The sequence below is a fragment of the Fukomys damarensis genome, unplaced genomic scaffold, assembly GCF_012274545.1.
Source record: "Fukomys damarensis isolate Sample0158 unplaced genomic scaffold, DMR_v1.0_HiC HiC_scaffold_2, whole genome shotgun sequence".
Classification (NCBI taxonomy): Eukaryota; Metazoa; Chordata; class Mammalia; order Rodentia; family Bathyergidae; genus Fukomys; species Fukomys damarensis.
The window spans coordinates 31,795,205-31,819,702 of NW_022900914.1; the positions used below are offsets into that span (position 1 = coordinate 31,795,205).

The 24,498-nt window shown below is 37.1% G+C and overlaps 1 protein-coding gene across 1 annotated transcript in view; it reads right to left on the minus strand.

Annotated features, from left to right (window-relative positions):
• Psme4 (proteasome activator subunit 4) overlaps nt 1–24,498 on the minus strand; it is a 91,845-nt gene that overhangs the window by 10,701 nt on the left and 56,646 nt on the right. Inside the window, exons 31-41 of the mRNA XM_010615833.1 lie at nt 23,491–23,572; nt 22,931–23,084; nt 22,385–22,454; nt 21,316–21,441; nt 20,663–20,815; nt 18,111–18,215; nt 17,168–17,259; nt 16,291–16,422; nt 15,583–15,791; nt 13,518–13,603; nt 822–950 (exon numbers count right to left, since the gene is read on the minus strand). Coding sequence (XP_010614135.1) covers nt 822–950; nt 13,518–13,603; nt 15,583–15,791; nt 16,291–16,422; nt 17,168–17,259; nt 18,111–18,215; nt 20,663–20,815; nt 21,316–21,441; nt 22,385–22,454; nt 22,931–23,084; nt 23,491–23,572 — 1,338 coding nt within the window. The remainder of the gene's footprint in view (nt 1–821; nt 951–13,517; nt 13,604–15,582; nt 15,792–16,290; nt 16,423–17,167; nt 17,260–18,110; nt 18,216–20,662; nt 20,816–21,315; nt 21,442–22,384; nt 22,455–22,930; nt 23,085–23,490; nt 23,573–24,498) is intronic.

A 24,498-nucleotide genomic window follows, 5' to 3' on the forward strand; every position in this document is an offset into this window, starting at 1 on the left:
CTTGAAAGCAAATACAATTAAGAACTACTAGATTCCACTACAAAAACTTTTTCACTGATGAACTGAAAATCTCAGAAGTGTGAGAACATGCCCATTTTTATACAACATGTGTATGATGTATGATGTGGACAAAACTGACCACACACACACACACACACACACACACACACACACACACAATACAGCCAGAAAACATACAATCACAATAGCTCTCTATAGGATAGACACAAAAGAAAAGTAATGGAAGCCAGGCGTGGTAGCGTATGCCTTTAATCCCAGCACTTGGGAGGCTGAGACAGGAGGATCGCTGTGAGTTCAAGACCAGCCTGGGCTACATAGTGAGTTCCAGGTCAGTCTCAACTACATAGTGAGACCCTGTCTAAAAAAAAAGAAAAAGAAAAAGCCATGTAAAGGGGAAATGGCCAAAGATGGCAAAAGGGAACAACCAAGTCCCTCGTAAGCATTTTGTATCCAAGGTGCTTAAATAATTAGATCTTTGGGCCGGGGATTTAGCTCAGTGGCATTGCGCCTGCCTCAAGTTCGATCCCATGTATCAAAAAATTTTTTTGAAACTAAATCTTTGCAAGTACAGTAGGTAATATGTTTTCCTGGGTAACTTGCCTAAGTAACAGAAAGTTGGTGACAGAGTTAGGTATAGAATCTAGGTTGTTTTGTTGGTCAATATGTATATATTATACTAATCAAAAATTCAAAATAACCAAAATCTGATAACTGTGTGTACTGCAATTGACTGAAATTCTTAAAATGTTACACCATAATCCTAATGAAAAGATGTAAATAGTGTAGTTAAACATTCTTACTTGGTTTAGCACCTTAAGTACTAAAGGCACTTGATGAGGATAAAGCAACCCCTGAGACATCAGTGATAAACACAGCTTCGCATCTCTTTTCAGTTCATCATAGCCGTTGTCATTTTCTACTGGGGCAATCTAGAAAATAGTAACCAAAAAATTATCACAATTTTACTTTAAAAAATTATATGGAGATTTCAAACATATGCAGAACTAGAGAAAGCGTAATGAATGCCCTATAAGTTAATCATTCAACAACAAACTCACAGATCATCTTGTTTCATTCCCTCTGCTTCCCCCTTTTCCCAACTAAATTATGTGACAAAAACCCTAGACACAATTCACCTATAAATATGTTATCTCTAGGCAGGTGTGGTGGCACACGCCTGTAATCCCAGCACTTGGGAGGCTGAGGCAGGAGGATCGCTGGGAATTCAAAACCAGCCTGGGCTACATAGTGAGTTCCAGGTCTGAACTACATAGTGAGACCCTGTCTCAACCGCCCCCCCAAAACAACAACAACAACAAAAACATGTTATCTCTGATAGGTATCTCTAAAAAATACATGCAATAACATCATCCAACAGGAAATACTTGGTAGTGCTTAAATTTCTCCAACTACAGTATTTTTGTGTTATTACAATTGGTTTTCTGGAGTCATTCAACGTAACACATTTAGTAGATATGTTTCTTAGGACTTAAAACTCCTCGCTATCTGCTTTTTTTAGCCAGAGAGGGAAACTTGGGACCAGTTTTGTAATTTCCTCCACGTGGCCATACTGACTACAGTCCTGTGTTGTAGGCCTTTGATTTCACTGAAGTTTGCATGGACACAGTGGTATTGAATACTTCCTACACTGATATTGCTGGCTTTATTTCACTGTCATTCTTTAGGCTAATGTTCATGTTTTCTTGGACTAGTAATACTGCAGTATCCTCAAATTAGTTCCTGGGTACTTTAACAGTGTCCTCGGTTTCTGTTATAAAAGTTGACCGAGTATTTTGTACATCTTGTGCTCCAAACCTGAAATCAATCATTTCTCCAAGAAGCTCTGGTTGCTTTAGTGAGAATGAGAGAAACATTTAGAAACCATAACGTGGGCTCTGGGAATATTTACTACTTCAACTTTGGGTAGGTTTGTGCCTATACTTTTTCAATAGAGAGAGCTAGAAAGTACATACATTTCCTGATGAGAAACCATACAGGTGTATGACACCATGCCCAGCTTGATGGTGGTTTTAAAAGTGACTGCTCATCAATCAGATAATCAGCGAGGTTACTTCATTTTGTTTTGCTGACCTCCCCCTTCCCAGCTCTAGGGACTCAATCCAGGGCACTCCCACTGAGCTACGTCCCTGGCCTTTTTTATTTTGGGTCTAAGATGACCAGGATGGGCTCAACTTGCAGTCCTCCTGTCTCAGTCTCCCTTGGTGCTGACATTACAGATGTGTGCTACTGTGCCCAGCTGTATTAAGGGGTTTTAAAAGGATCTATGTATTTCTTGGAGGTCACTCCACAGCAAGAGGAATTTATTTAACCAGACCCCCTCAACAGCCAATTAACATCTGAACTCTTTGCAGACTTTTAAATGTCTTTATGCATAGCCGTGTCACATGTTTACCAGTGTTATCTTTGGGTTAGAAGGGCAGAAGTTCATCACCATCAAAAAAGTAAGTGTAGGGTTGGGAACTTAGCTCAGTGTTTCCACTGCCTGCCCTCATAAGCAGCAAGACCCGAGTTTGATCCCTGGTACAAAAAAATAAAAAAAGTAAATGTATATATGCTTTGGCTAGACTCTGTCTAATGCCCTTCATTATTTAGTTACTCAGAGTCATACCCTCAGAGTATGGTGTCAAGCACCCAGACCTCTTCTATTAGAAGAGGTAAGCACAGATCCTGAGTTTGACTCCAGTACCAGAAAAAAAACAAGAGGCGAAAAGCTGAGTGGTGCTGATGCCTGCCTCACAAGCACAAGGTCCCAAGTTCAATCCCCAGTATCCTTCCCCCAAAGAAGAAAAGAAACAAGAGGTGAAAATTTCACTTCAGTATGGTTTTAATTGGCAAAAAGAGATTTTTTTTTTTCCCCTGTAAAGGACATAGCTCTGTGTTACTAATTTCTTTTTGAGACAGGATCTCACTATGCAGTTGAGACTGAACTGGAACTCACTATGTAGCCCAGGCTGGACTCGAACTCACAGCGATCTTCCTGCCTCGGCCTCCAAGTGCTGAGATTACAGGTGTGTGCCCGACACCAATTTCTTTGCATACCCATAATAGGTAGGAATTTAACCATTTAAGAAAGTTTCTCTCCTCTTCTGACCAACCCTGAGGCTTCTCACAGCTCTCTTCCTGACTAGGCCTCATCCCTGGGGTCTAGGCGTTGGTCTATAGAATCCAGTTTTAGCAAGATTCCTGCTACTTCAGCTAAGAAAGAATCTCCTTCATCACTGTTTGATCACATTCTTCATTCTCCACCATTGCTATTTGACCACTTTGACCTGCTTTCAACAGGATCCTGGTAACTGGCCTAGGAAAATAGCCCCATACCCTTGAAGTCCCTTAGTAAAGTTACCCTTATATGGCTTTATAGCAAACATCAGCATCATTTTTTCTTCAACCATAGATCAAGCCCAAGTATAGCAATCACTATGGTAATTTGTCCAGGGTTTGACAGAAACTATGATTTTTCCTTCCTTAATGAACTTTACTAAAACAGCTTCTCCCCACTGAAGACAACTAAACAACACCCCAGGGGCATATTGTTAAATAGTTAAAATTAATGTAAGGCCCTCAAAGATATTCGTAGCAACAGTATAGTACAAATCTGAGATAATACATGTAAAACCACATATAAATCATATACATACAATAGACTATCAAAAACTTCTTTTAAATATTTTATTTTGCAATGACTATGTCCATTAAATGTATTATTGTTTGTAGACCTAAGCTTTTTCTGTTAAACAAAGCAAAGCCTCTAGAGGTTTGAAGAAGTACTTTTATTAGTCTAACTTAAGGAAACCACAAGAAATAATATCTACAGTACTCTTTCAGCAACTACTGCTTTTTAGCCATATAAATTTACCTGGATTCCAATTTTTCGGTTTTTTTTGTTTGTTTGTTTTTTGAGACAGGGTCTCACTATGTAGTTCAGACTGCTCTGGAAACTCACTGTGTAGCCCAGGCTGGTCTCAAACTTGCAGTGATCCTCCTGCCTCAGCCTCCTGAGTGCTGGGATTACAGGTGTGCGCCACCACGCCCAGCTCATGCTTTTTATTTTCCAAAAATAGTTGATTTTCCTACCCCCCAAGGTATCCTCTGATAAAAAAACAAAAACAAAAACAAAAAACACGTTCATGGTCATGCTTTCCTAAGGGTTATAGGGTTAGAGAGAAGATAAGACAACCTCACACAGTGGGCATGGAGTGATTATTTTTCTGGATAGTCCTTTCATTAAAATAAAATGTATTTATCTTTATTCCTATATTAAAGAAAAACCCAATAGAATTTATATAGTTAAAAAAAAAGCTAATCTTAGCCAGGCGTGGTGGCGCACGCTTGTAATCCTAAGCACTTGGGAGGCTGAGGCAGGAGGATCATTGTGAGTTGAGACCAGCCTGGGCTACATACTGAGTTCGAGGTCAGTCTTAACTACATAGTGAGACCCTGTCTCAAAAAAAAAAAAGTTAATCTTAAAACGGTCACATACCTTTATATTTTTAAATAATAAAATTATAAAACAAATTAGCAGCTGTAGGGATTGGAGATGGTTAAGACTATGATGGAGGAGGCAGCACAAGGATTTTGTGGTAACAATATATTTCTGTATTCCACTGTAGCAGGAGTCACACGAATCTACACACGTGACAGTAACAGTATCACACACATTCTGAACTAATGCCTGTTTTCCTAACTTTTCTGTACTATGGCTGTGTAAGAGGTAACTACTGTATGTGCTGCTGAAGCAGCCCTTGTAAGAGGTAATTGTAGGAGCCTGAGTAAAGAGCACACAGAACCACTTTGTATACTATCTCTGCAATTTCCTGTGGATGCTTAATTATTCCAAAGGAGAAAAGTTCCCATGAAATTTCAGGGGCTTTAAGAGCTTATTTTATTCTATTCTCTAAAATAAACAAACCTAAAATGACTTGGGTTTTCCTTGAGACTTAAAATAAGAAAAATGTTTAATGGCTGCCTATAGCATAAATACGTGACTTCCTTGGCAATATATGTTCCTCCTCTTGCTGGTAATGCTATTTTGATTTTCTTTCTTTCTTCTTTTTTTTTTTTGGTTTTTTGAGACAGGGTCTCACTATGTAGTTGAGACTGACCTGGAACTCACTGTGTAGCCCAGGCTGGTCTCGAACTCACAGCAATCCTCCTGCCTCAGCCTCCCAAGTGCTGGGATCACAGGCGAGCACCACCACGCCCAGCCTTTGATTTTCTTTTGGAGTATCATCAGTCTCTCAGTCATTCTAATGGGACTGTTAAGAAAACATACACCCTAGCCACAGAGTGACAAGAGACCAGCACCTGGTCCATGAGACCTTATAGAGAGAGATATAAGGAGGCAGCACCCTGAAGAGGTATTGTTACATATTCTGTAACCTAGATCCCTCAGAATTGCTGGGGTTCCCACTTGGTTCTTCAGCTCTTGACTCCTTCAGTTCACTAGCTAGATACTTCTAGGTAATCTAATAAATTTCCTTCTTTTGTTTTCTTAGCTATTTGGTTTCTACAGCTTTCAATTAAATAACCTAAACTAGTGTGCTGATATAAACAAAGGAACATCTCATCTTTCTTTTGCCTTGTTTTCACAAAAATTTATTTTTATTGTACCATGACATCTGACAAACTGTTAACCAACAGAAAATGCTGCCCGTTTAGTTAACAGAGGAAATATACCTTGTAGGAACTTCTTATCTAATTTTTAGGGTAAACAATATTTCTGAAGAGATGCTATTAATGGGAAGTAGCAAGCACATCAATGTATCACAGTATCTGCAAATTTTTCTTGTATTTAGACATGCAAACTCAAAAGGATTTTGATGAGTATTTTGGAAAGTTTGAAACTTAGGTACAATGCCTCCTTCTCTCTCAACCATCACAAGGTCTTGATATTTTCAAGTTAAAATTCAGTTAAACCAAATTTTTCTCTTACCCTTGGAGCAATATGGAGGCTCTAAGATCAGAATAGAAAGTTTTAACTTTTAACTTTAGTATAGGTACTTTAAGGATGTCTTGATCTCCTTCCTCCCCCATACAGGGGATCAAACTTGCAGGCACCTTACACTTGCCAAGCAGGCACTACCACTGGGCTATATCCCTGGCCGAGGGTTTCTTGATTTTGATGGATATAAAACTGGTTTACATGTGACAGGATAAATAACACTTTAAAACAGTCAATGTACAATGTTGCTTAAATATAAGGTATCAACTTCTGGTAAATTATCTTACAAAAGTACATACATGCAAAGTACAAAGTATGTAGAATGCACAAGGTGTCCATATGATAATGGGTAAGAACACTATACAGGGCTTACCATGTTCCTGACACGGCTCGAAGGACTGCACACATGCAGGACTCCTTACTCTCTCGGTTTAGTATCCAGAGATGTCTAAACGCTTAGTGTTTGTCAATGGTAATGTAGGGAATGGAAAAATTCTGACAATACACTATTTCTATTATCAAACTTAACCACCATTCCTCAATTTGGATATTGAGGGAAATAGTAACTTGTTTAAATCCTTGTTAAGACCCATTTTCCGAACAGCCCTGCCAGCATGTCAGTGGTTGATTTCATGATAGCAGCCATTCTTTCTGGAGTGAGGTGGAATCTCAGCATTGTTTTAATTTGCATCTCTCAAAGGAAAAGTGTGTTGAACATTTTTCCGTAAGTTGCTTTGCTATTCTACTTGTCTGAGAAATGTCTGTTCATTTCAGACACCCATTTTTGGACTGGGTCTTCCAATTTAGAGGGGGGTTCTGATTTTTTTCACTTCTTTATATATTCTAGATCCTTAGGACATAGGAGGCTATTACTATTATTCCCACTTCACAGATGAGGGGAAAAAAATTTTAATTACTAGCTCATGGGTAGAGTCTACCAGACAATCCAGGCAGCCCTGCTCTAGTTCATCATGTTAACCATTTACTCCCTGTCTCTCACTCCTTCCTAGTGAGCAACTATAATAAAAACAAACATAAAACTATTACAGTGAATGGGACATTAAATTCTAACGGCATAAGTAATACAGACATCTATTTACTGACCTGTAAAAGCACGTAACATACTGAGATTAGGGACTCTAGATAGGAAGCCAGAATACAGCTAGCACGATCCTAATTAAAATAATTGTTGAGAAAAATACGATCTGGAGGAATACTAATAAAACTACAAACAACAGCTTTCTGAGTTTGGATAAAGAATTAGACTTGACAACTTTTATGTTCTAGATTTTTTTTGGTATTGGGGATCTAACTCAGAACCTTGGGCTTGCAAGGCAGGCGGCAGAATCATTGAGCTAAAATCCCCAGCCCTATGTTCTATATTTTTGGTTTTGTTTTGTTTGAGACAGGGTCTCACTATATAGTTGAGACTGACCTGGAACTCACTATGTAGCCCATGCTGGTCTCAAACTCAGTGATCCTCCTGCCTCAGCCTCCCGAGTGCTGGGATTACAGGTGTGTGCCACCACACTTGGCTGATCTAGATTTTTAAATGAATATTTAATGCTACTATAAATTGGTGGTAACATTTGTGAAAATAGATGCACAGACAAAAAGACTAATGATAAATGGTGGTTTATTAATCTTTTCTCCTTCAGCTTTCTAAATTTCCTCTTAATCATTTTTATTTTATCAAAGGAGAAAAAAGTTAATGTAAGTATTAAAAATAAATTAATATGGGTACTGAAAATTTTCCACAAAATATACATTATAGTAAGAACGGATCAGGGACATATGAGTAAGTACCAATTACTGGTCTCTCCTCTGAAATATGGTGGTACCATGGCACCTGCCATTAATTAGCTCTGGCCGGGCATGGTGATGTCTGCCTATAATAATCCCAGCACTCAGGAGGCTGAGGCAGGAGGACCTCAAATTCAAGGCTAGCCTGGATACATAGTGAGTTGAACTGGAACTACATAGTGAGATTCTGTCTCCAAAGAAAAATAAATAAATAAATACATAAATACACACACACACACACACACACACACACTGGTTCTACAGGATGTGATGAGAACCACAAAGGAAGGGCACCAAAGAAGCAAACGATTCTGGCTAGAGAGGGTAGCAAGTAATGAGACAATTGATAAACAACTTCTAGCTTATCTATCAAGCACCCAAAGACCAAAAAAAAAAAAAGGTGTCAAAATGTTGACCACCAATAATCAGATGGGTGATTTTAAAACTTAAAACAGCACATAATAATGTAGTTTTCTTAAATCTACTTTACTTCAAATAAAGTAAATTATGGGGCATTTTAATAAACTATTTTACCCCCTCCCCTCCCCAAACTTCTTCCCATCCCTATGTATGGAAATTTATTTTCTCTTTCTATTTTCACTTTTTTCTTGTCCCTTTTCTTTCTCCCTCCCTCCTCCCTTGCCTGCCCCACTCCTGCCATTTGAACATTTTCTTCCCATTTCCCAACATCCACTATACATTTCAGTCCTTGTTTCCACTTTTGGTTTTTCACACTAGAGAAACAAGTGTGTCCAATTTACTTCACTTAAAAGTGTATGGTCTCTAGGTCCATGCATTTCACTACAAATGCCTGAAGCTCATGCTGTTGATAGAGCTGTTGGGGGTGTTTCCAAGATTTAGCTATTACAAGGGCCAGGGATTTAGCTCAGTGGTGCTGCTGCCTGCCTCACAAGCACAAGGTCCCGAGTTCATTCCCAGACTCCCTCCCACAAATTTAGCTATTACAAACTGTGCACTATAAACATGAATGTGCACATATAACTGTGGTATGTTATTTTTAATTTTTTTTTGGGGGGGCACCAGGGATTGAACTCAGGTCCTTGCACTTGCAAGGCAGTCACCAGAACCACTGAGCTAAACCCCTGGCCCTGCTGCTTTTAATTCTTGCAGGAAGATACCGAGAAGAGGTATAGCTGGGTCAAATGGAAACCTCTAGTTTTAGTTTCTTGGGAAATCTCCACACTGATTTCCACAGTGGTTATACTGGTCTATACTCCCACCAACAGTGGAGAAGGGTTCCTTTTTATCCACATCGCCTCCACCATTTATTATTGGTTGATTTCTTAATGGTGCCATTCTTTTTTGAAGATGAAATCTCAGTCTTGTTTTAATTTGCATTTCACAAATGACCAATGCTGTTGAATATTTTAAAATATATTTATTTGGGCCGGGGATTTAGCTCAGTGGTTCTGGTACCTGCCTTGCAAGCGCAAGGTCCCGAGTTTGATCCCCGGTACCAAAAAAAAAAAAAAAAAAAAAAAAAAAAAAAATGTGTGTGTGTGTGTGTGTGTGTGTGTTTACTGTTTCTAATTCTTCATCTGAGAAATGTCTTTTTATTTCAGATGACCATTTTTGCAGTCTTTAAATTTGGGGGGCGGGTCTGATTTTTTTTTGAGTTCTTTATTCTAGATAATAGCCTTTTACCTGAACAGCTGGTAAAAAAACATTTCCCACTCTGTGGGTTGTCTCTTCGTGTTAGTGGTTTTTCTTGCTGTGCAAAAAGCTTTTTAGTAATATGAGGTCCCAGTTGTTGATCCTCTGTAATATTTCCCCTGCAGTCTCAGTTTTGTTCATCAAGTTTTTGTCTACTCCATATGTCCTCAAGAGCCCTACCTATTCTCTCTTCCAGAAGATTTAACAATCTTATTTTGTCTATTCTGTTCCTAATTTGAGAATGCTTTGTCTGTCCTTTATGAGCCTTGTTTACATTCATTTCCACAGAAACTACACATTGTCTTTACCCCAACTGATGGCCAATAAAAGTCAGGGCCTGGGACTGTCCCACACCTTTGTCAGCTGCACCAGCATTGGTCATCCTGGCACACCGCTTTCTCTCTCTAAGTCTCTCAGCATGTTTTTCTTTTCAGGTCTGCATTGCACACTGGGCAGGTGGGTAATGGAACCTGACTCCAGGAGTATCTGATGTTTCTGCAACTTCTGATCTCATCCACCGATACTCAGGGTCCGTTCTTAGGCCCGTACCATGCTGTTTTTATCATAGTAGCTTTGTAGTATAATTTCATTGTGATACCGTCTGCCTTGTCCAGAATTGCTTTTGCTATTCTAGGTCTCTTCTGGTTCCAAATGAATTTTAGGATTATTTTCTCTAGTTCCTGGTATTTTGAGCATAAAACCTGTATACATTAAACCTGTGTAACACATATGGAAGTATGGCCATTTTCACTATATTGGTTCTTCCCACTCCCACCCAAGAACAAGGGATAGTTTTCCTTTTACACAGGACTATACTTTTCCATGTAGAGGTCTTATACTTCATCAGACTGATTCCTAGTTTCTTTTTTTTTTAATGCGATTGTGAAAGGGATTCTCTAATTTCTCTCTCCATGAGTCTGTTATTTGTATACAGGAAGGCTATTGACCTTTTGCGGGGGGTGGAGTGTGTGTTATGGAGCAAACTTGGACCTTGTGCTTGCAAGATAGGCAGCGGAACCTCTGAGCCAAATCCCCAGCCCAGGCTACTGACTTTCTGAGTGTTCACTTTGTATCTAGCTGCGTGTATGGGGCATACTGTAATTGAATTTTTCCATGTTTATTGTGTTCACATCTTTCTAACCTTTAACACTGTCTCCACCCTTGAGGTTTATTCCACCTACATCTAAAGACCTTGATATCTCCTTTAATCTCATGATTTTCAATCTCATCCATGGTGCCATGTTGATGACACTCAACTTTGTATCATAAATCAAAGACTACTGCTGTCAACTTCATTATCATCACTATAAGTAACATCACATTATAAGCATTTCAAATATGTTCCAAATGGAATTTCATCTTTTTTTTTAGTTTCTAGGTACATTTTAGGTATGCAGTACAGTTACATTCATCATTGGGATCTTGTACCTTTACATGACAGGTCTTGGTTCTTATTTTTCCCCCTTATCTTCGCCCCCTGCTCCCCACCTCATTTACAAACACTTTATTTCCATTTTTTCATTTTCTCGTATTTTTTTTTCTTTCCCTTATTACCTTTCCCCTACCCTTCCCACTTTCACTACACCTTTAGCCCTTTTCTTCCTATTTCACATTGTCATTAGGATCTTATGTAGTATTATAGCTTTTCACACCAGAGAAACTATTCAGTATGGAAATTCATCTTGATCTACTGCTCTGTTCACCCTAGTTTAGTAAACAAGTTTCTTTCTTTCTTTTTTTTTTGGTTTTGGTTTTTTGAGACAGGGTCTCACTATGTAGTTGAGACTGACCTGGAACTCACTATGCAGCCCAGGCTTGTCTCCACCTCACGGCAATCCTCCTGCCTCAGCCTCCCGAGTGCTGGGATTACAGGTGTGCGCCACCACACCTGGCTGTAAACAAGTTTCTTTATAACTGTTGTGATGCCTTTGTAGCTCAAATCCCATTTACCATGATGGACAAGAGCAGATTCTCAGCTAGTAATATCCAACTCAGATGTGAGAGGCATGTCACTAGTATCTTACATAGGACAACCCTAATGATTTTTCCTAAGTTTCAAGGAGGATTCTTATAGTGTTACTCCTTCCCTTTCACCTTTTTAGTGAAAGAAAAGGAGGGGAATCCCAGCTAACAATCACTGACTATCATCAATTTATTAACATATGTAATCATGTTCTTACCCACTGCAGTATATGACAAGAGGAAAAAACTTTAAGTACTACTGTTCCAAAGACACTCTCAAGCTATGACCTACAGGGAAGAAGGACCTATACACTAGCACCTTCTATTCACTTTTATACTCCAAAAGAACCTGGAGATATTAAGTATCAGCCCCTACAAAACATTCCTAATAAATATTTTAGTAGTAAAATCTTTGAAAATGACTGTTAGCATTATCTTTTCAAATTTCCGAAAGACATAATATAATGTTACAGAACAGAAATTCACCATGCCAGCTGGGAGTTGTAGCAAGCACCTATAATCCCAGCACATTGGGAGACTCATAGGAGGAGTCTAAATTTGAACCCAACCTAGGAAACTTCTTTCAAAATAAAAATAAAGGGCTGGGGATACTGCTCGAGGGGAAGGTCCTGAGTCTAACCCCTAGAACTGCCAGCCTTCAAAGAAAAAAGTTTAGTGTCATTTATGATTACTAAGGGCTCACCGTAAATGTTAACATTGACTGAGTAGTGGCGATGATGTGCTGAACCTTTTAAATGCAAAATGAAACTACTGTTTTCTGCTTCTTTTTCAACACTACTGTTTTCCTACCCATAGGCAAACATTAAAACCTCATGATGGCAAAATATGATTGTGGAAACTAATAATGAATCAATCTATGATCTTAATTTTATTTTTGTTGTTTTTTAGCCAAGTGCTCTTACACTAGTTATATTCACAGCTCCCTGACTTCAGTTCAATTAGCTTCATCCTCTGAATAGATGAGTAATTAAAACCACTTCAGATCGTCTTTAATAAAATGATTTTCTGCAGGTATTCACTGGAAACAATTTTAGAGCTCTTTAAGACTAAAATAAACGACATACAGAACATTTTAACTGCTACATTTATTGTACATTAAGGAACTGGCCATATAAGAAATTGCCTTACAGGTTTCTTTTAACTATTAATATTTTCTCTAAATTGCTATTACTCAAGAATTGACTATCAATAAAATGAAGTACTGCCTGTAAAGCTTTCATGTATCTGTCAAGGTGTTTTTTTAAATTTTTTTTTTTAAAACAGGGTCTTATTATGCAGTTGAAACTGATCTGGAACTACTATGTAGCTCAGGCTGGTCTCGAACTCACAGCAATCCTCCTGCCTCAGCCTCCCGAGTGCTGGGATTACAGGTGTACACCACCACTCCCAGTGTATCTGTCAAGATTCTGATCTCACACATTTAACATTAAAATATTATTTCCAAAGCCGGGGGAGGTGGTGCACATCTGTGATCCCAGCACTCAGGAGGCTGAGGCAGGAGGATCGCTGTGAGTTTGAGACCAGCCTGGGCTACACAGTGAGTTCCAGGTCAGTCTCAAATACATAGTGAGACCCTGTCTCAAAAACCAAAAATAAATAAATAAATAAATAATTAAACACACTCACACACACATACACAGAGAGAGAGAGAGAGAGAGAGAGACAGAGAGACAGAGAGACAGAGACCAAAAATAAATAAATAAATAAATAAATAAATAAATGAATGAATGAATGAATGAATAAATATAATATAATATAGTATTATTTCCAAAAACTGGGTACAGTGGTGCACACCTATAATCCCAGCACTGAGGAAGCTGAGGAAGGACGACTGCAGTAAGTTCACGGGCAGACTTAACGATGTACATAGCAAGATCCTGTATGAAAAACCAAAAACCCAAAACCAACCAACCCCAAAACAAAAATTAAACTAATAGTTTTCTTGTGATTATTTTAATTCTCAGAGATCCAATGAAAATTCACACACTGTCTAAAACCTATAACCATTAGAGATGATAAATATCTTGTGAAGGTTAGAAGAGCATATTGGTCCTCATTTCAACCGTAACCTTACCTTAAAAAACAAAGGCAAAAGTTGAAGTTGCTCTGTGACTGCTGTAGAGAAGGACCTTCCTGCACTTGCCATCAGCCATTTCAATACTATTTGGAAATAAACATGTAGAATCAGTCACTGCTATCGTTAGAGACCACAAAGTAGAATTACACTGTAAAGCTAGCAACAGATATTACCTTAACAGCTCTCTAGTGCTATAAATGACATCACTTACAAATTTCATCATTTAGGCACTGGTGATTAGCAGTGTAACAAGACCCATGATAAATTCTATCCACTAATTCGGCACAGAGGTTACTTCCAATGAAGCATCTACAAATTATTAGAACAGTCTATCTGATACATAAATCAAATTTTATGTTAAAACTAGTCTTCAACAGCCTGGGATTTGGCTCAGTGGTTCCACCACCTGCCTCGCAAGCGCAAGGGCCCGAGTTTCATTCCTGGCACCAAACACAAGTAAACTAACAAATAAAACTAGTCTTCAACAACTCTATGGTAGCTAAAACAATGATCAAGTGGGCTATACTTAGAATCTGAAAATTTTTCAGATGTAAGAACAACAGGAAACCCAGAATAGCCAAAATAACCTTGAGAAATCTGGAGGACTCATACTTACTGCTTTACAGCTTACTGAAAGTTACAGTAACCAACAGTAGGACACTGGCATTAAGGACAGGCACATAAACCAATGGACTAGAACAGAAAATTCATAAACCCTCTCAACATGAGGGCCAACCAATTTTTAAAAATTGCGCCAAGACTATTCAATGAAGAAAGTACAGTCTTATAACAAATGGTGCTGGGAAAACTGGATGTCCATGTGTAAAAAAAGTTTATACTTATACACAAAAGTTAACTCAGAGTGGACTGAGGACCAAAATGTAAGAGCCAAAACTATAAAAATATCTTTGAAGAAAACTTAAAAGGAAAACTTCCAGACATTCAATTTGGTAATTATTTTTAAGGATAAACGAGTAAATAAATTGAAGTTCATCAAAACTGAACTTTCAGTCATCAAAGAAAACCAACAAGAGGGCAAAAAGAAAACCCACAGAATAGAAAACATTTATAAACCATCTACCTGGTTAAGTAATGACACCCAGAAAATACAAGAAATTATAAGTCCACAGCAACAAAACAATTCAAAATTGAGGAAAGGACTTGAAATGCATGCAAAATGCATTCATAAGTGATAGTAAACTTATGAATGGATAAATACAAATCAAACTCTCAGCAAGATGGCTCTTTCTACCTATTAGAATGGCTATAATCGGGGGAAAAAACTAACAAAACAGAAAACAGCTAAATATTTGCAAAGATGTAGAGAAACTCAAGTACTTGTATATTTGATAACTGGAATGTAAAATGGTGAACCTGGCTCTGGAAAAGTTGGGTAGCACTTCAAAATGTGAAACACAGATACAATATTTGTCTAGCCCATTCCACTTTTAGGTACAGACCCAAAAAATATAAAAGCAGTGAATCAAATAGGTAGTTATATATCAGTGTTTGTAGTGCTATCATTTGTAATAGTCAAAAGATGCAAACAACCCTAAAGCCATTAACAGATACATAGATAAAGAAAATAGTAGGTATGAATTTCTATTTCTGGCAACAAAATAGATTAACTATGAAGTAAATACTATACAAAGTGAAAAGTAACAGACATAAAAAGAGCAATGTCATATGGTTTAACAGATACAAACTATGTGGAACAGGCAAACTCATACAGACAAAGTAGAACAGTGGCTGCTTAAGGCTAGGGTAAGGACAGAGCAAGAAGTTATTATTTAATGGGAAAGAGTTCCAGTTTTGTACAACGAAGGGAATTTTGAAGATAGATGGTGGTGATGGTTGTACAACGGTGAATGTACTTTAATGTCCATGAATCAAATGCTTAAAATGATACATTTTGCATGATGTATATTTTATGTTTATAAAAAAAAGACTGGGGGAAAATAAAAATATCTGTTCTATATATATTTATATTTTAAAATATTAATTTTCAAATAATTTTAGCTACTCACTGGTTTAATTTTTTTTATTATTTTTTTTAACTCACTGGTTTTTAAGAGCTTAATGCCCTGAGTTCGTTCATCTTCTTCACCAATTCCATTTTCTTCCACAACATGGTTCTGAATTTCTTCATCCACATCCATGAGGGGTTTTAATTTCTCTAGGATACGAGCAGTAAATTCAGGGATACAAGGGGATGTTGTTGGTGCAGTATTTGGCAAAGAAACATCTATCATGAATATGTAGGTCAGCACACTGTTAAAAAAATAAAAACATTAGGAAAATGTTCCATATTATTACCATTATTTTTAAATTATTAATTAATTTTCTTGGTACTGGGGATCGAACTAGGGACCTTTTGCTTGCAAGGCAGGAGGCAGAACCACTGAACTAAATAAATCCCCAGCCCTGTTCCATATTATTATTAAAAGTTAAGGTTTAAAAGTTACAACACAACCAAAGCAAATTTTTCCTATTCAGTTCCTAGACAAGATCTCAAATTTCCCTGTACATAAAGGCAGCTCTGTAATTCTGAGCTATTCAACTTGGGGTGTGTGGTGATTGCTCACCTCTGACTTCTGAACACAATTGTTTCTCGGTTTACATTCAGGGTTCTTGGTTTTATTTCTTAACAAGGGTTAACAAAATTTGAGAAAGATGACACAATGACACTGAGTGGCAACAGGATTTACTGTTAGACGTTAATAAAAAGAACTTAAGAGGTAAAATATACCATAGAGCAAATAGTACCTACCTCCCTATTCTTTCCCTGACATTTTTGTAAACCTGTGTGAGCTTGGGTTCCAAGTACTTCAGCAGTCTGTGCAACAGCTCGGGCACTCTCCATTCTTGTTGGGCAAGTCCACCTTGCAGTACATAAAGTCGACTAAAATTAAAGGACAGAAGCATTAGGTTCAAGCCCTTCCTGCCTTTACATGCGAATGTAACAAATAATGCCTGAAATTATTTCACCTGAACTTTTTTCCACTGTCTCACAAAAGCATCTTTATAAAGATTTTATTTTTCCTACATACATATTTATTCTCCACTACACAGTATTAAGAATTATTACTATTGCATTAATCTTTAAGAATCAGAATTTGTTTTTTCACTAATTAACCGAGTACTTATTCTTGGTCTTAATAGTATTCCTAGATTTCTTTCTCGGCCCACTATATCTCCAGCTCCATATTTTCCCACCCACTGGAGTTTTCCTTAAAATTACTTTCTTCCTTGTAATTTATTCTTTTTGTGGTGCTGGGGATAGAATTTGAGTACATTAGGCAAGCATGCTCAGTCCAGTCCCCACTTCTTTCTTCATAGCAAAGAATGAAAAATGAGATGGATAAAGAAAATACTGTCAAGGTACATAAAGCAATCCTAATAAAGCAAGTGAGAGCATAACAAGCTGGATGCAGCTTACACAGAAATTGCTCACTTTGCCTACATTTCTCCTACGTGTTCCCAACTGAGAAATAACTAAGTATCATACTATGAACTAAAACAGATCATGGTGTTTTCCAGGAAGTACTTAGTATGCAAATGTATAGGTAATTAATTTCCATTTATGCCTCAGATTAATTTAAACTTCTGTAAAGTTAATATTTTATGTTAATCTCATGGGTTTTTACCACGCATCTACAAAGGATCCTCCTTCGCCACTCAGTGGTGATTCTAATAGCAGTTCAAAAAGCCAATGAAGTTTCCGAGGATCTCTGCTTTCCTGTGTTGAAGATATAAAGTAATAATTAGAGGGCCTACAATTCCATAAATAAAACTCAAGTTAATTTAGAAATATTAAAAATCTATTAAGGATACAGGGAAAAAAACCCTAAAATTTATCCAAATGTAAATACAATAAATCCAAATGTAAATACATGTAACAGCTCACATTATATTTTCTCACAGTGAGAAAATTGTTAGCTAAATGGGTTATCTTTAAATTGAAGTATAGGAGCTATAGACATAATTAGTGTTGTAAATAATACCTATAAACTTCACATTATGCACCTTTTATTCTATGTAAGCTACACTTTCAATTACATGATTTTACTTGTCAATTTAAAAATTTATTACTAGTGGGCTGGGGATTTAGCTCAGAGGTACCTTGCCTGCCTCACAAGCACAATGTCCTGAGTTTGATCCCTGGTACCGAAAAAAAAAAATATTGTTACAACATAGAAGACATCAAAATCACTTAAGAATTATCAATGAAGGCTTATTCAAAGGGCTAAAAAGTACTGTCCTCAGGTATTAGATGACAAAGGTAAGAACAAAATTTCAAAGTGAGGTTCCCTACATTCTGAGACAAGGTATCAAACAACTATTATTATTATTTTTTTTGGTACCGGGATCGAACTTGGGTCCTTGTGCTTGCGAGACAGGTGGCAGAACCACTGAGCTAAATCCCTGGCCCAGGTATCAAACAATTTGAACAGAGGGCCGGGAATTTAGCTCAGTGGTGCCACTGCCTGCCTCATAAACACAAGGACCTGCCTCCTCAACCCCTAGTACCCCTCCCCCCAAACCCCAACTTGAACAGAGAAGTAAGATATAGAAGAAAGCAGAACTTACACAAGATGTGGCTATACAAGTTCCCCAGTCATTGTAAGTTTCCACTGTAATGTTGGACAAGGCTGTTCTAAGCAGAGGGCACAGAAGCTCCCAAAGTTTCTCCACCTACTCAAAATGAAACACATGGGTAATAATAGTTTATGACACTAGGAACATTTTTCTCAAAATAGCTCTTTTAGTGGAAACATACATATATACCCACACACACAAACCAGTGCATAATTTAAATTATCTTTAGAATACTCAAATACTATAATTTTTTTCCTTCCAAAATATTATTGTGCAAAGAGGAAAAAACTTTATATGGCTCCTTACAAAATCTTCTCTACTACTGTACAGTTCTACAATACAATGGGTTGAAACAAATCTGTCAATTTTGTTTTATATGCTTATCAAGGTCATTTGATTGAATTTTACAATAGGAGGCAATGATATTTTAATATAAAAATTGGCCTGAGGTATAATCTAAATTTTAAAACTTAATTACTAGAAATAGCCTTTTAAAAACTGTTTCACTGAACAGAGACTATGAATATTTGTTTGCATGCTTCTCAAAGGTTAATGAGCATACAAATCACCTTCAGATCTTGACAAAACACAATTCCAATTAATTTCAGGGGGGATCTGAGATCTTTCTCTAACAAGCTCCCAAGTGACACCCATGTTGCAGGTCCACAGTTATTAGTTAAAATAGGACAACTTTCCCACTTCTTCCTCAGCATTTCATATTCCACTATGGAAAATGTGAGGAAGTGCTGTGAATCTATTTCAGTTCTTGTCTTTTGTTTTGTGTTTTCCACACAGGTTCAGATTTACGATTCTTGGTTTCACAAGGAGCCTTGGTATACATTTCAGTCCTTTTCTCTTGGGAGAGAGAACTTTCTTTTTGTTGGCTCCAAATTTTTCCAGCATATTGCACATTCTGTACTTAAGTCCCGTATTATAAAAACTTCTGGATAGATTTGGGGAGGGGGACAATTTCCTTAGTATTTTCTCCAGAAATGCATTCTTGCCAATGACTCAGGTTTTGCTCTTCACTGTCAGCCTCATGGACTTTCCATAATCGTGTCCTGTATGGGTGGTTTCCCTGATCTCCCACAAGCTTCCTCCCAGAATACACCATACTCTCTTAAGACCCTTCTTCCTTCTTAATGTGTTGTTTGCTTCTGCTGCCATACTTCTTTCTGCTTTGTTAATTTTTGCCTACCTCCCTTGGATTTTTACAAAAGACCTGTTAATTGCCCCAAGGCCGTCATGTGAAATGCCTGTGTATGTTATTTGGGTCCTGTGGGTGGAAAGCAGCATTCTCAGGCTAGGGGAGCCTTCTCCTAGCACCTCTTCACTCGGACCTTTCTGGGTCTTTCTGTGTGCTCTATGACTTGGTCTCCTGGCCAGAACTAGCTGGTTTCATCCTTCAACAACATTCCTGTTGAACCACATGTTGTCCCTTAAATTTGAAAATAAATGGCATATTTTAATTTCTTCTATATGTCTTCAACATCCTGAGTTTTTTGTTTGATATTGCTGTTTGGCACGGATTGTCTTTAGCTAACCAGCTATTGACTTTTCTTGAACAAATGTCATTTCATTGTTTGTCTAATAAATGTATTTAATCTTCTAGGAAAAAAAGAAAAAGAAACAGGGAAGGACTGCCTGGAATAAAATTTCCACTGAAAGCATCAAGCATGGATTTAAAAAAATCAGTTAAGTGTTCTGGAAAACAGGTAATCAAAATTGACTATAGTAATCACGGGATGACAGAGACATGTATTACATGTTTTAAAAAAAATTTTTTTTGGGGGAGACAGAGTCTCACTATGTAGTTCTGGCTGGCCTGTAACTCCTAGCAATCCTACTGCCTTAGCCTCCCAAGTGCTGGAATTACAGGCGTGTGCCACTACTCCTGGCCTGAAATTGTTTAAGTGTAAAGTGTTCACAGGCCTCCCCAAAACTGGCCAAAATCTATACTTGTGTCTTCTCTTTAAGAAAATAGCAGGCTACCTACAGTTAGTCATTCCTGACATTTGACTAGGTTATTTTTAATCTAGTGCATTTTGCTAATATAAAGGCACAAGTCTGAGGCCAAATCTTAAATATAATGACATTGTAAAGAGGGAGTTCCAGCTCAAACTGCCTATGAGACTAGAAAAGTAGTCTCAAGGAGTGATCAAGGAGGAGGGAGGCTTCACGCAGCACCGGACAATGGATACGGTACAGTGTGCTAGGACAGTATTGCAGGATCATCCTCCTTTCCGGGAGAAACTAAATTAATCATTCCCTCTTCTCCCATCCATTCCTGTTTTTTTCTTATATAAAACATAATATATAAAATATATAAATATATAAAAATTTAAAGATATAATACATAAAAATTTAAAGATAGCAAATGTTGCCTAACAACCACAAGTTAGTGACATATACTCAACAGCAGTATACTCATAGTGCAGTTTATGGAATTAAGCATTTCATATTTTATGTATCAATAACAAATGATATAGGATTGATAATTAAATAGATAATGTATCTTTAACACACAAAGAATGTGTCATCACCTTTTCAAATGTCCAGTGCTTTGAACCTCTGATTAAGCCAGCTATAATTTCTGCAACACATCGCTGGGTACTTTCATGAGAATCTGCAACCAATCGTTCTAAATGAGGCTTCAGAACTGGCAGAAAGGCATCATCAAAATTTCTAAATAGTCCCTATAAAAACAAACAAATTAATTCAGTATTCAACTGATTATCATTTTAATTATAATATGCTTACAATTATTTGACATCACTATGCCTAGCATTCCAAGTGATCCTCAATTTAGCACTTAAGTAGTTTAAAGATGTAAGTTCAACTGGTAAGAATACTGCCATTTTATCATATTAAAATGTAACTAAGTAGACTTTAACCATCTTTTGCACTTAAAAATGTCAAAAAGGCAAGCACAAAATGTATTTTTTTCCTATAGTGCTAATGACAAACATTAAAGTTAAACAGTAATATAAACTAAGCTTGCCTTTTTAAGTCATGACCTTAAGCCAAGATCAATGACTGTTATAAATTTCAGTGCTATTTTCTTTTTTAATAGTGCCATTTTCAATGAAAACAGATGGCTAAATTCAAACTCCAATCATATATTTAAAATAAACTTATGTCTTACAAACTAAAGAATCATTAAACTTTATGATGAGTATATAAATAATATAGTTACCTTAAAGAGGCAAAAACGTCGGGGATTAAACTTATCTTTTCCTTTTCTGTCTTCTAAAGATAGAAAAGTAATTAACTGTTCAACAAATTTAGGATCAGAAAAATGATCAAATATAATCTGTTCTGCCTATAAAGTTAAAAAAAAAAGAATATTCAGGGTTTAAAAATCTATTTAAGAATGTAACTCTACAAAGGTTAAAGTAAGGCTTTGATTCAACAGTGGCTGTCATTTTCTGCTAAAGAATTTTTAGTTCTCAAAAAAAAACAATGCTGTCTAGACCAAAAATAATATATCTCCCCCCAAATATTAAGTACATAAAAATAGCTAAGACCTTTTCCTTCATATCCTTCAAATCTGAATCCAATTTCTCACACTATAAATTAAAACAGGCATTGTTTGGGAAATCAAGGTTTATTGCTTTTGCGCTACTTGTGCAATTTAGGAAAATTTTCCAACTGTACATCAAACTCAAACAACCATTTTCATATTTGTATAAAACCCAAAAGGCAAACTGTTCAGAATCTAGAAAGTTACACAATCATTAACTTAAAATATAGGGCTAGAGATTTAGTTGAGAGGCACCCCACCTGCTTTACAAATTCAAGTTTGAACGCCGGTACCAACAATTACATAAATAAAATAAAATGTATATACTAAAGTCCTCATCTTTCAAAGTAGTAAATTCAATGAAGACTAAGAAGTTTGGACTTAAATCTATAAATACCTATCTGCCAAGTATCATATCATTTACATGCAATGAAAATCTAAAAAGAAATCATTATCTTTTCTTTCAAGAAGCTTGTATAGAACTGATACAAGAAACAGCTAAGTATATTAAGCAATAATCAAGGAAGGCTAAGTGGGGTGGTAACTTGAGAGTAACCTTAGATATACTGAGCCTTGTGTCAACTGGTACTAGTAGGTGACGGGAGAGCAGCAAACATTCAACTGTATTTATTCTGTGCTATATTGAATAGCCAAGTTCAAAAAAAGATCTGAACTAAGAATGAAATAAATCAGTGGCCAAAAAACAAGAGGCATTTGAAACCATGGTGAAATGAATGCTTACCTCTGTCATATCCTCCCTGCTTCTGCCAAGCTTAGGCTGCTCTTCCACACCAGCATAAACAACCATATTCCTACATAGTAAGAGTTTATATTTGTAATATGCACAGAAAAAAATACTAAAGCATCATGGAAAGAAAGCATTACAAGGCATGTTTAATAAACTCTAGATGCTAAGTTTGGAGATGTATAATATTCTCAGCCTTAAAAATATATCAGATTACTGTGTCCCGATGACAGATTATTACAGTCAACAAAGCGACGTAAGTATTTCTCTGGCTTGGTTTAGGTATTCGTATTATAAACGGATAGGAATACAATTTAGAGAAGCTATTAACAACCTCCTTAGCCATATAACAATGTCAAGAAAGGCTAAGGATTTTACAAGAGGCAGGAATGAGGCACAGCATTGGCAGGAGCAAAAGAAAGAGAGGAAGCAGAAAGAGGGCAGGAAGAAAACCCTTCAGGCACCTCTGAACTTCCTCAGAAATCCAAATATGACAAGACATCAAGGCCCGTTTAATAAGGTGCGTAAAAATCTATAACTTACTTTGGCCAGCTATAGTACCCCCAGTGAGTTTTTTCAACAAAGCAACTTGACTCCCATTCTTTTTTAGTTCTTGGTATACTTCTGCTATCATAATGCAGCCAATGATTATCAGGCCTATCACCAGCAAGAATTTGGGTAGGTTTAGGACGTCCACCTAAGTAAGGAAAAAACAACCACATCTGATTAAAAATACTCATCCAACACTAATTCTCAACTTTCAAAAGAACTAGTGTAACTCTGTTTTTTTAACAGGAAACAAGAGACTAAAATTCTCAAAAAATACCACATAAGGCTGGGGGAAAGCTCACTGGTTAAGAGTACTTGTGTAGCATGCGTAAGGAGTCCTAGGTTCAATCTTCTAAAAGATTCAATATGTTTTTGTGAATTTTTAATCCCTAGTTTTTAATGTCAACTATTTCTCCTTTATAACATTATTTTTTTACATTTTGTATTTATACCCATAAAAATATTTGAAGTCAAGAACAACAATTTATACCTTTCAAAGAAATTTTCTAAGTTTTACTGAAAAGCACTAGTAACTATTTTTTTGCAATACTTACTGATTTTATAAGGGTCAATGGTCAGCTTTTTGTGGGTTCTTTTTAGTTGTTTGAGAATACCAGCAACAGCTGAGATAGCCATCTGGAAAAAAGGTAAGGTACATGTATCGAAAGTTAAAAAAAAAAATCAGCAGGCTGGGGATTTAGCTCAGTGATTCCACCACCTGCCTTGCAAGCACAAGGAACCAAGTTCAGTCCCCTGTAACAAAAAAAAGAAATCAGCCAAGTGTGGTGGCACATGCCTATGATCTCAGCACTCTACGAGGGTGAGGCATTTCACAAAATCAAGCCTACCCTGGGCAACTCGGTAGGGCACAAAGGGATTGGGAGGATGTAGGTCAGTGCAAAGGCTGTGTTCAATCCCTAGTACAAGGGATTAAAAAAGGTAAAATCTCTTCAATAGCTGACTACTTTAACCAAAGAAGAAGATGAATTCCACCATACACATCTCCCAAGGCTCGTATCACCCCCGACAGCTGGTGGAGAGTCACGGGAGTACTAAAGATTTAGTACTCTGAATGAGCGTCAGCGCGGCAGTTGCTGCCTGAAGAACTCTTAACTCATTTTTGTTGCAAATTAATACCTGCTCATTCTTCACATCACAGCTTAGAGGTCTTTTTAAGGGTTTTTCTTCTATGTAATAGACTAGGCTAGCACCCATCTCACACCTCAGTGCTAATACTTTGACAGCAAAACCTAAAAGTTGTACCTCCAGATGTTTTTCCCTCTTGAAACACTGTGCCTAATTTTCTACATTTTCAAAGTAGACCTTTGTCATTAGCCTATAAACATACCCTCTGTTACCAGGTGTAGTGGCACATGCCTATAATCCAAGCACAATGGAGGTTGAGGTTAGGCCTTGCGAGTTCAAGGCCAGCCAGCCTGGGCTATATAGTGAGTCCAAGGCCAGTCTGAACTACACAGTGAGACCCTGTCTCAACAAAAAAAATTTTTTTTTGTATTTCCAGTGTTTAAATGTGTAGTGCCTGAACATATATATATATATAT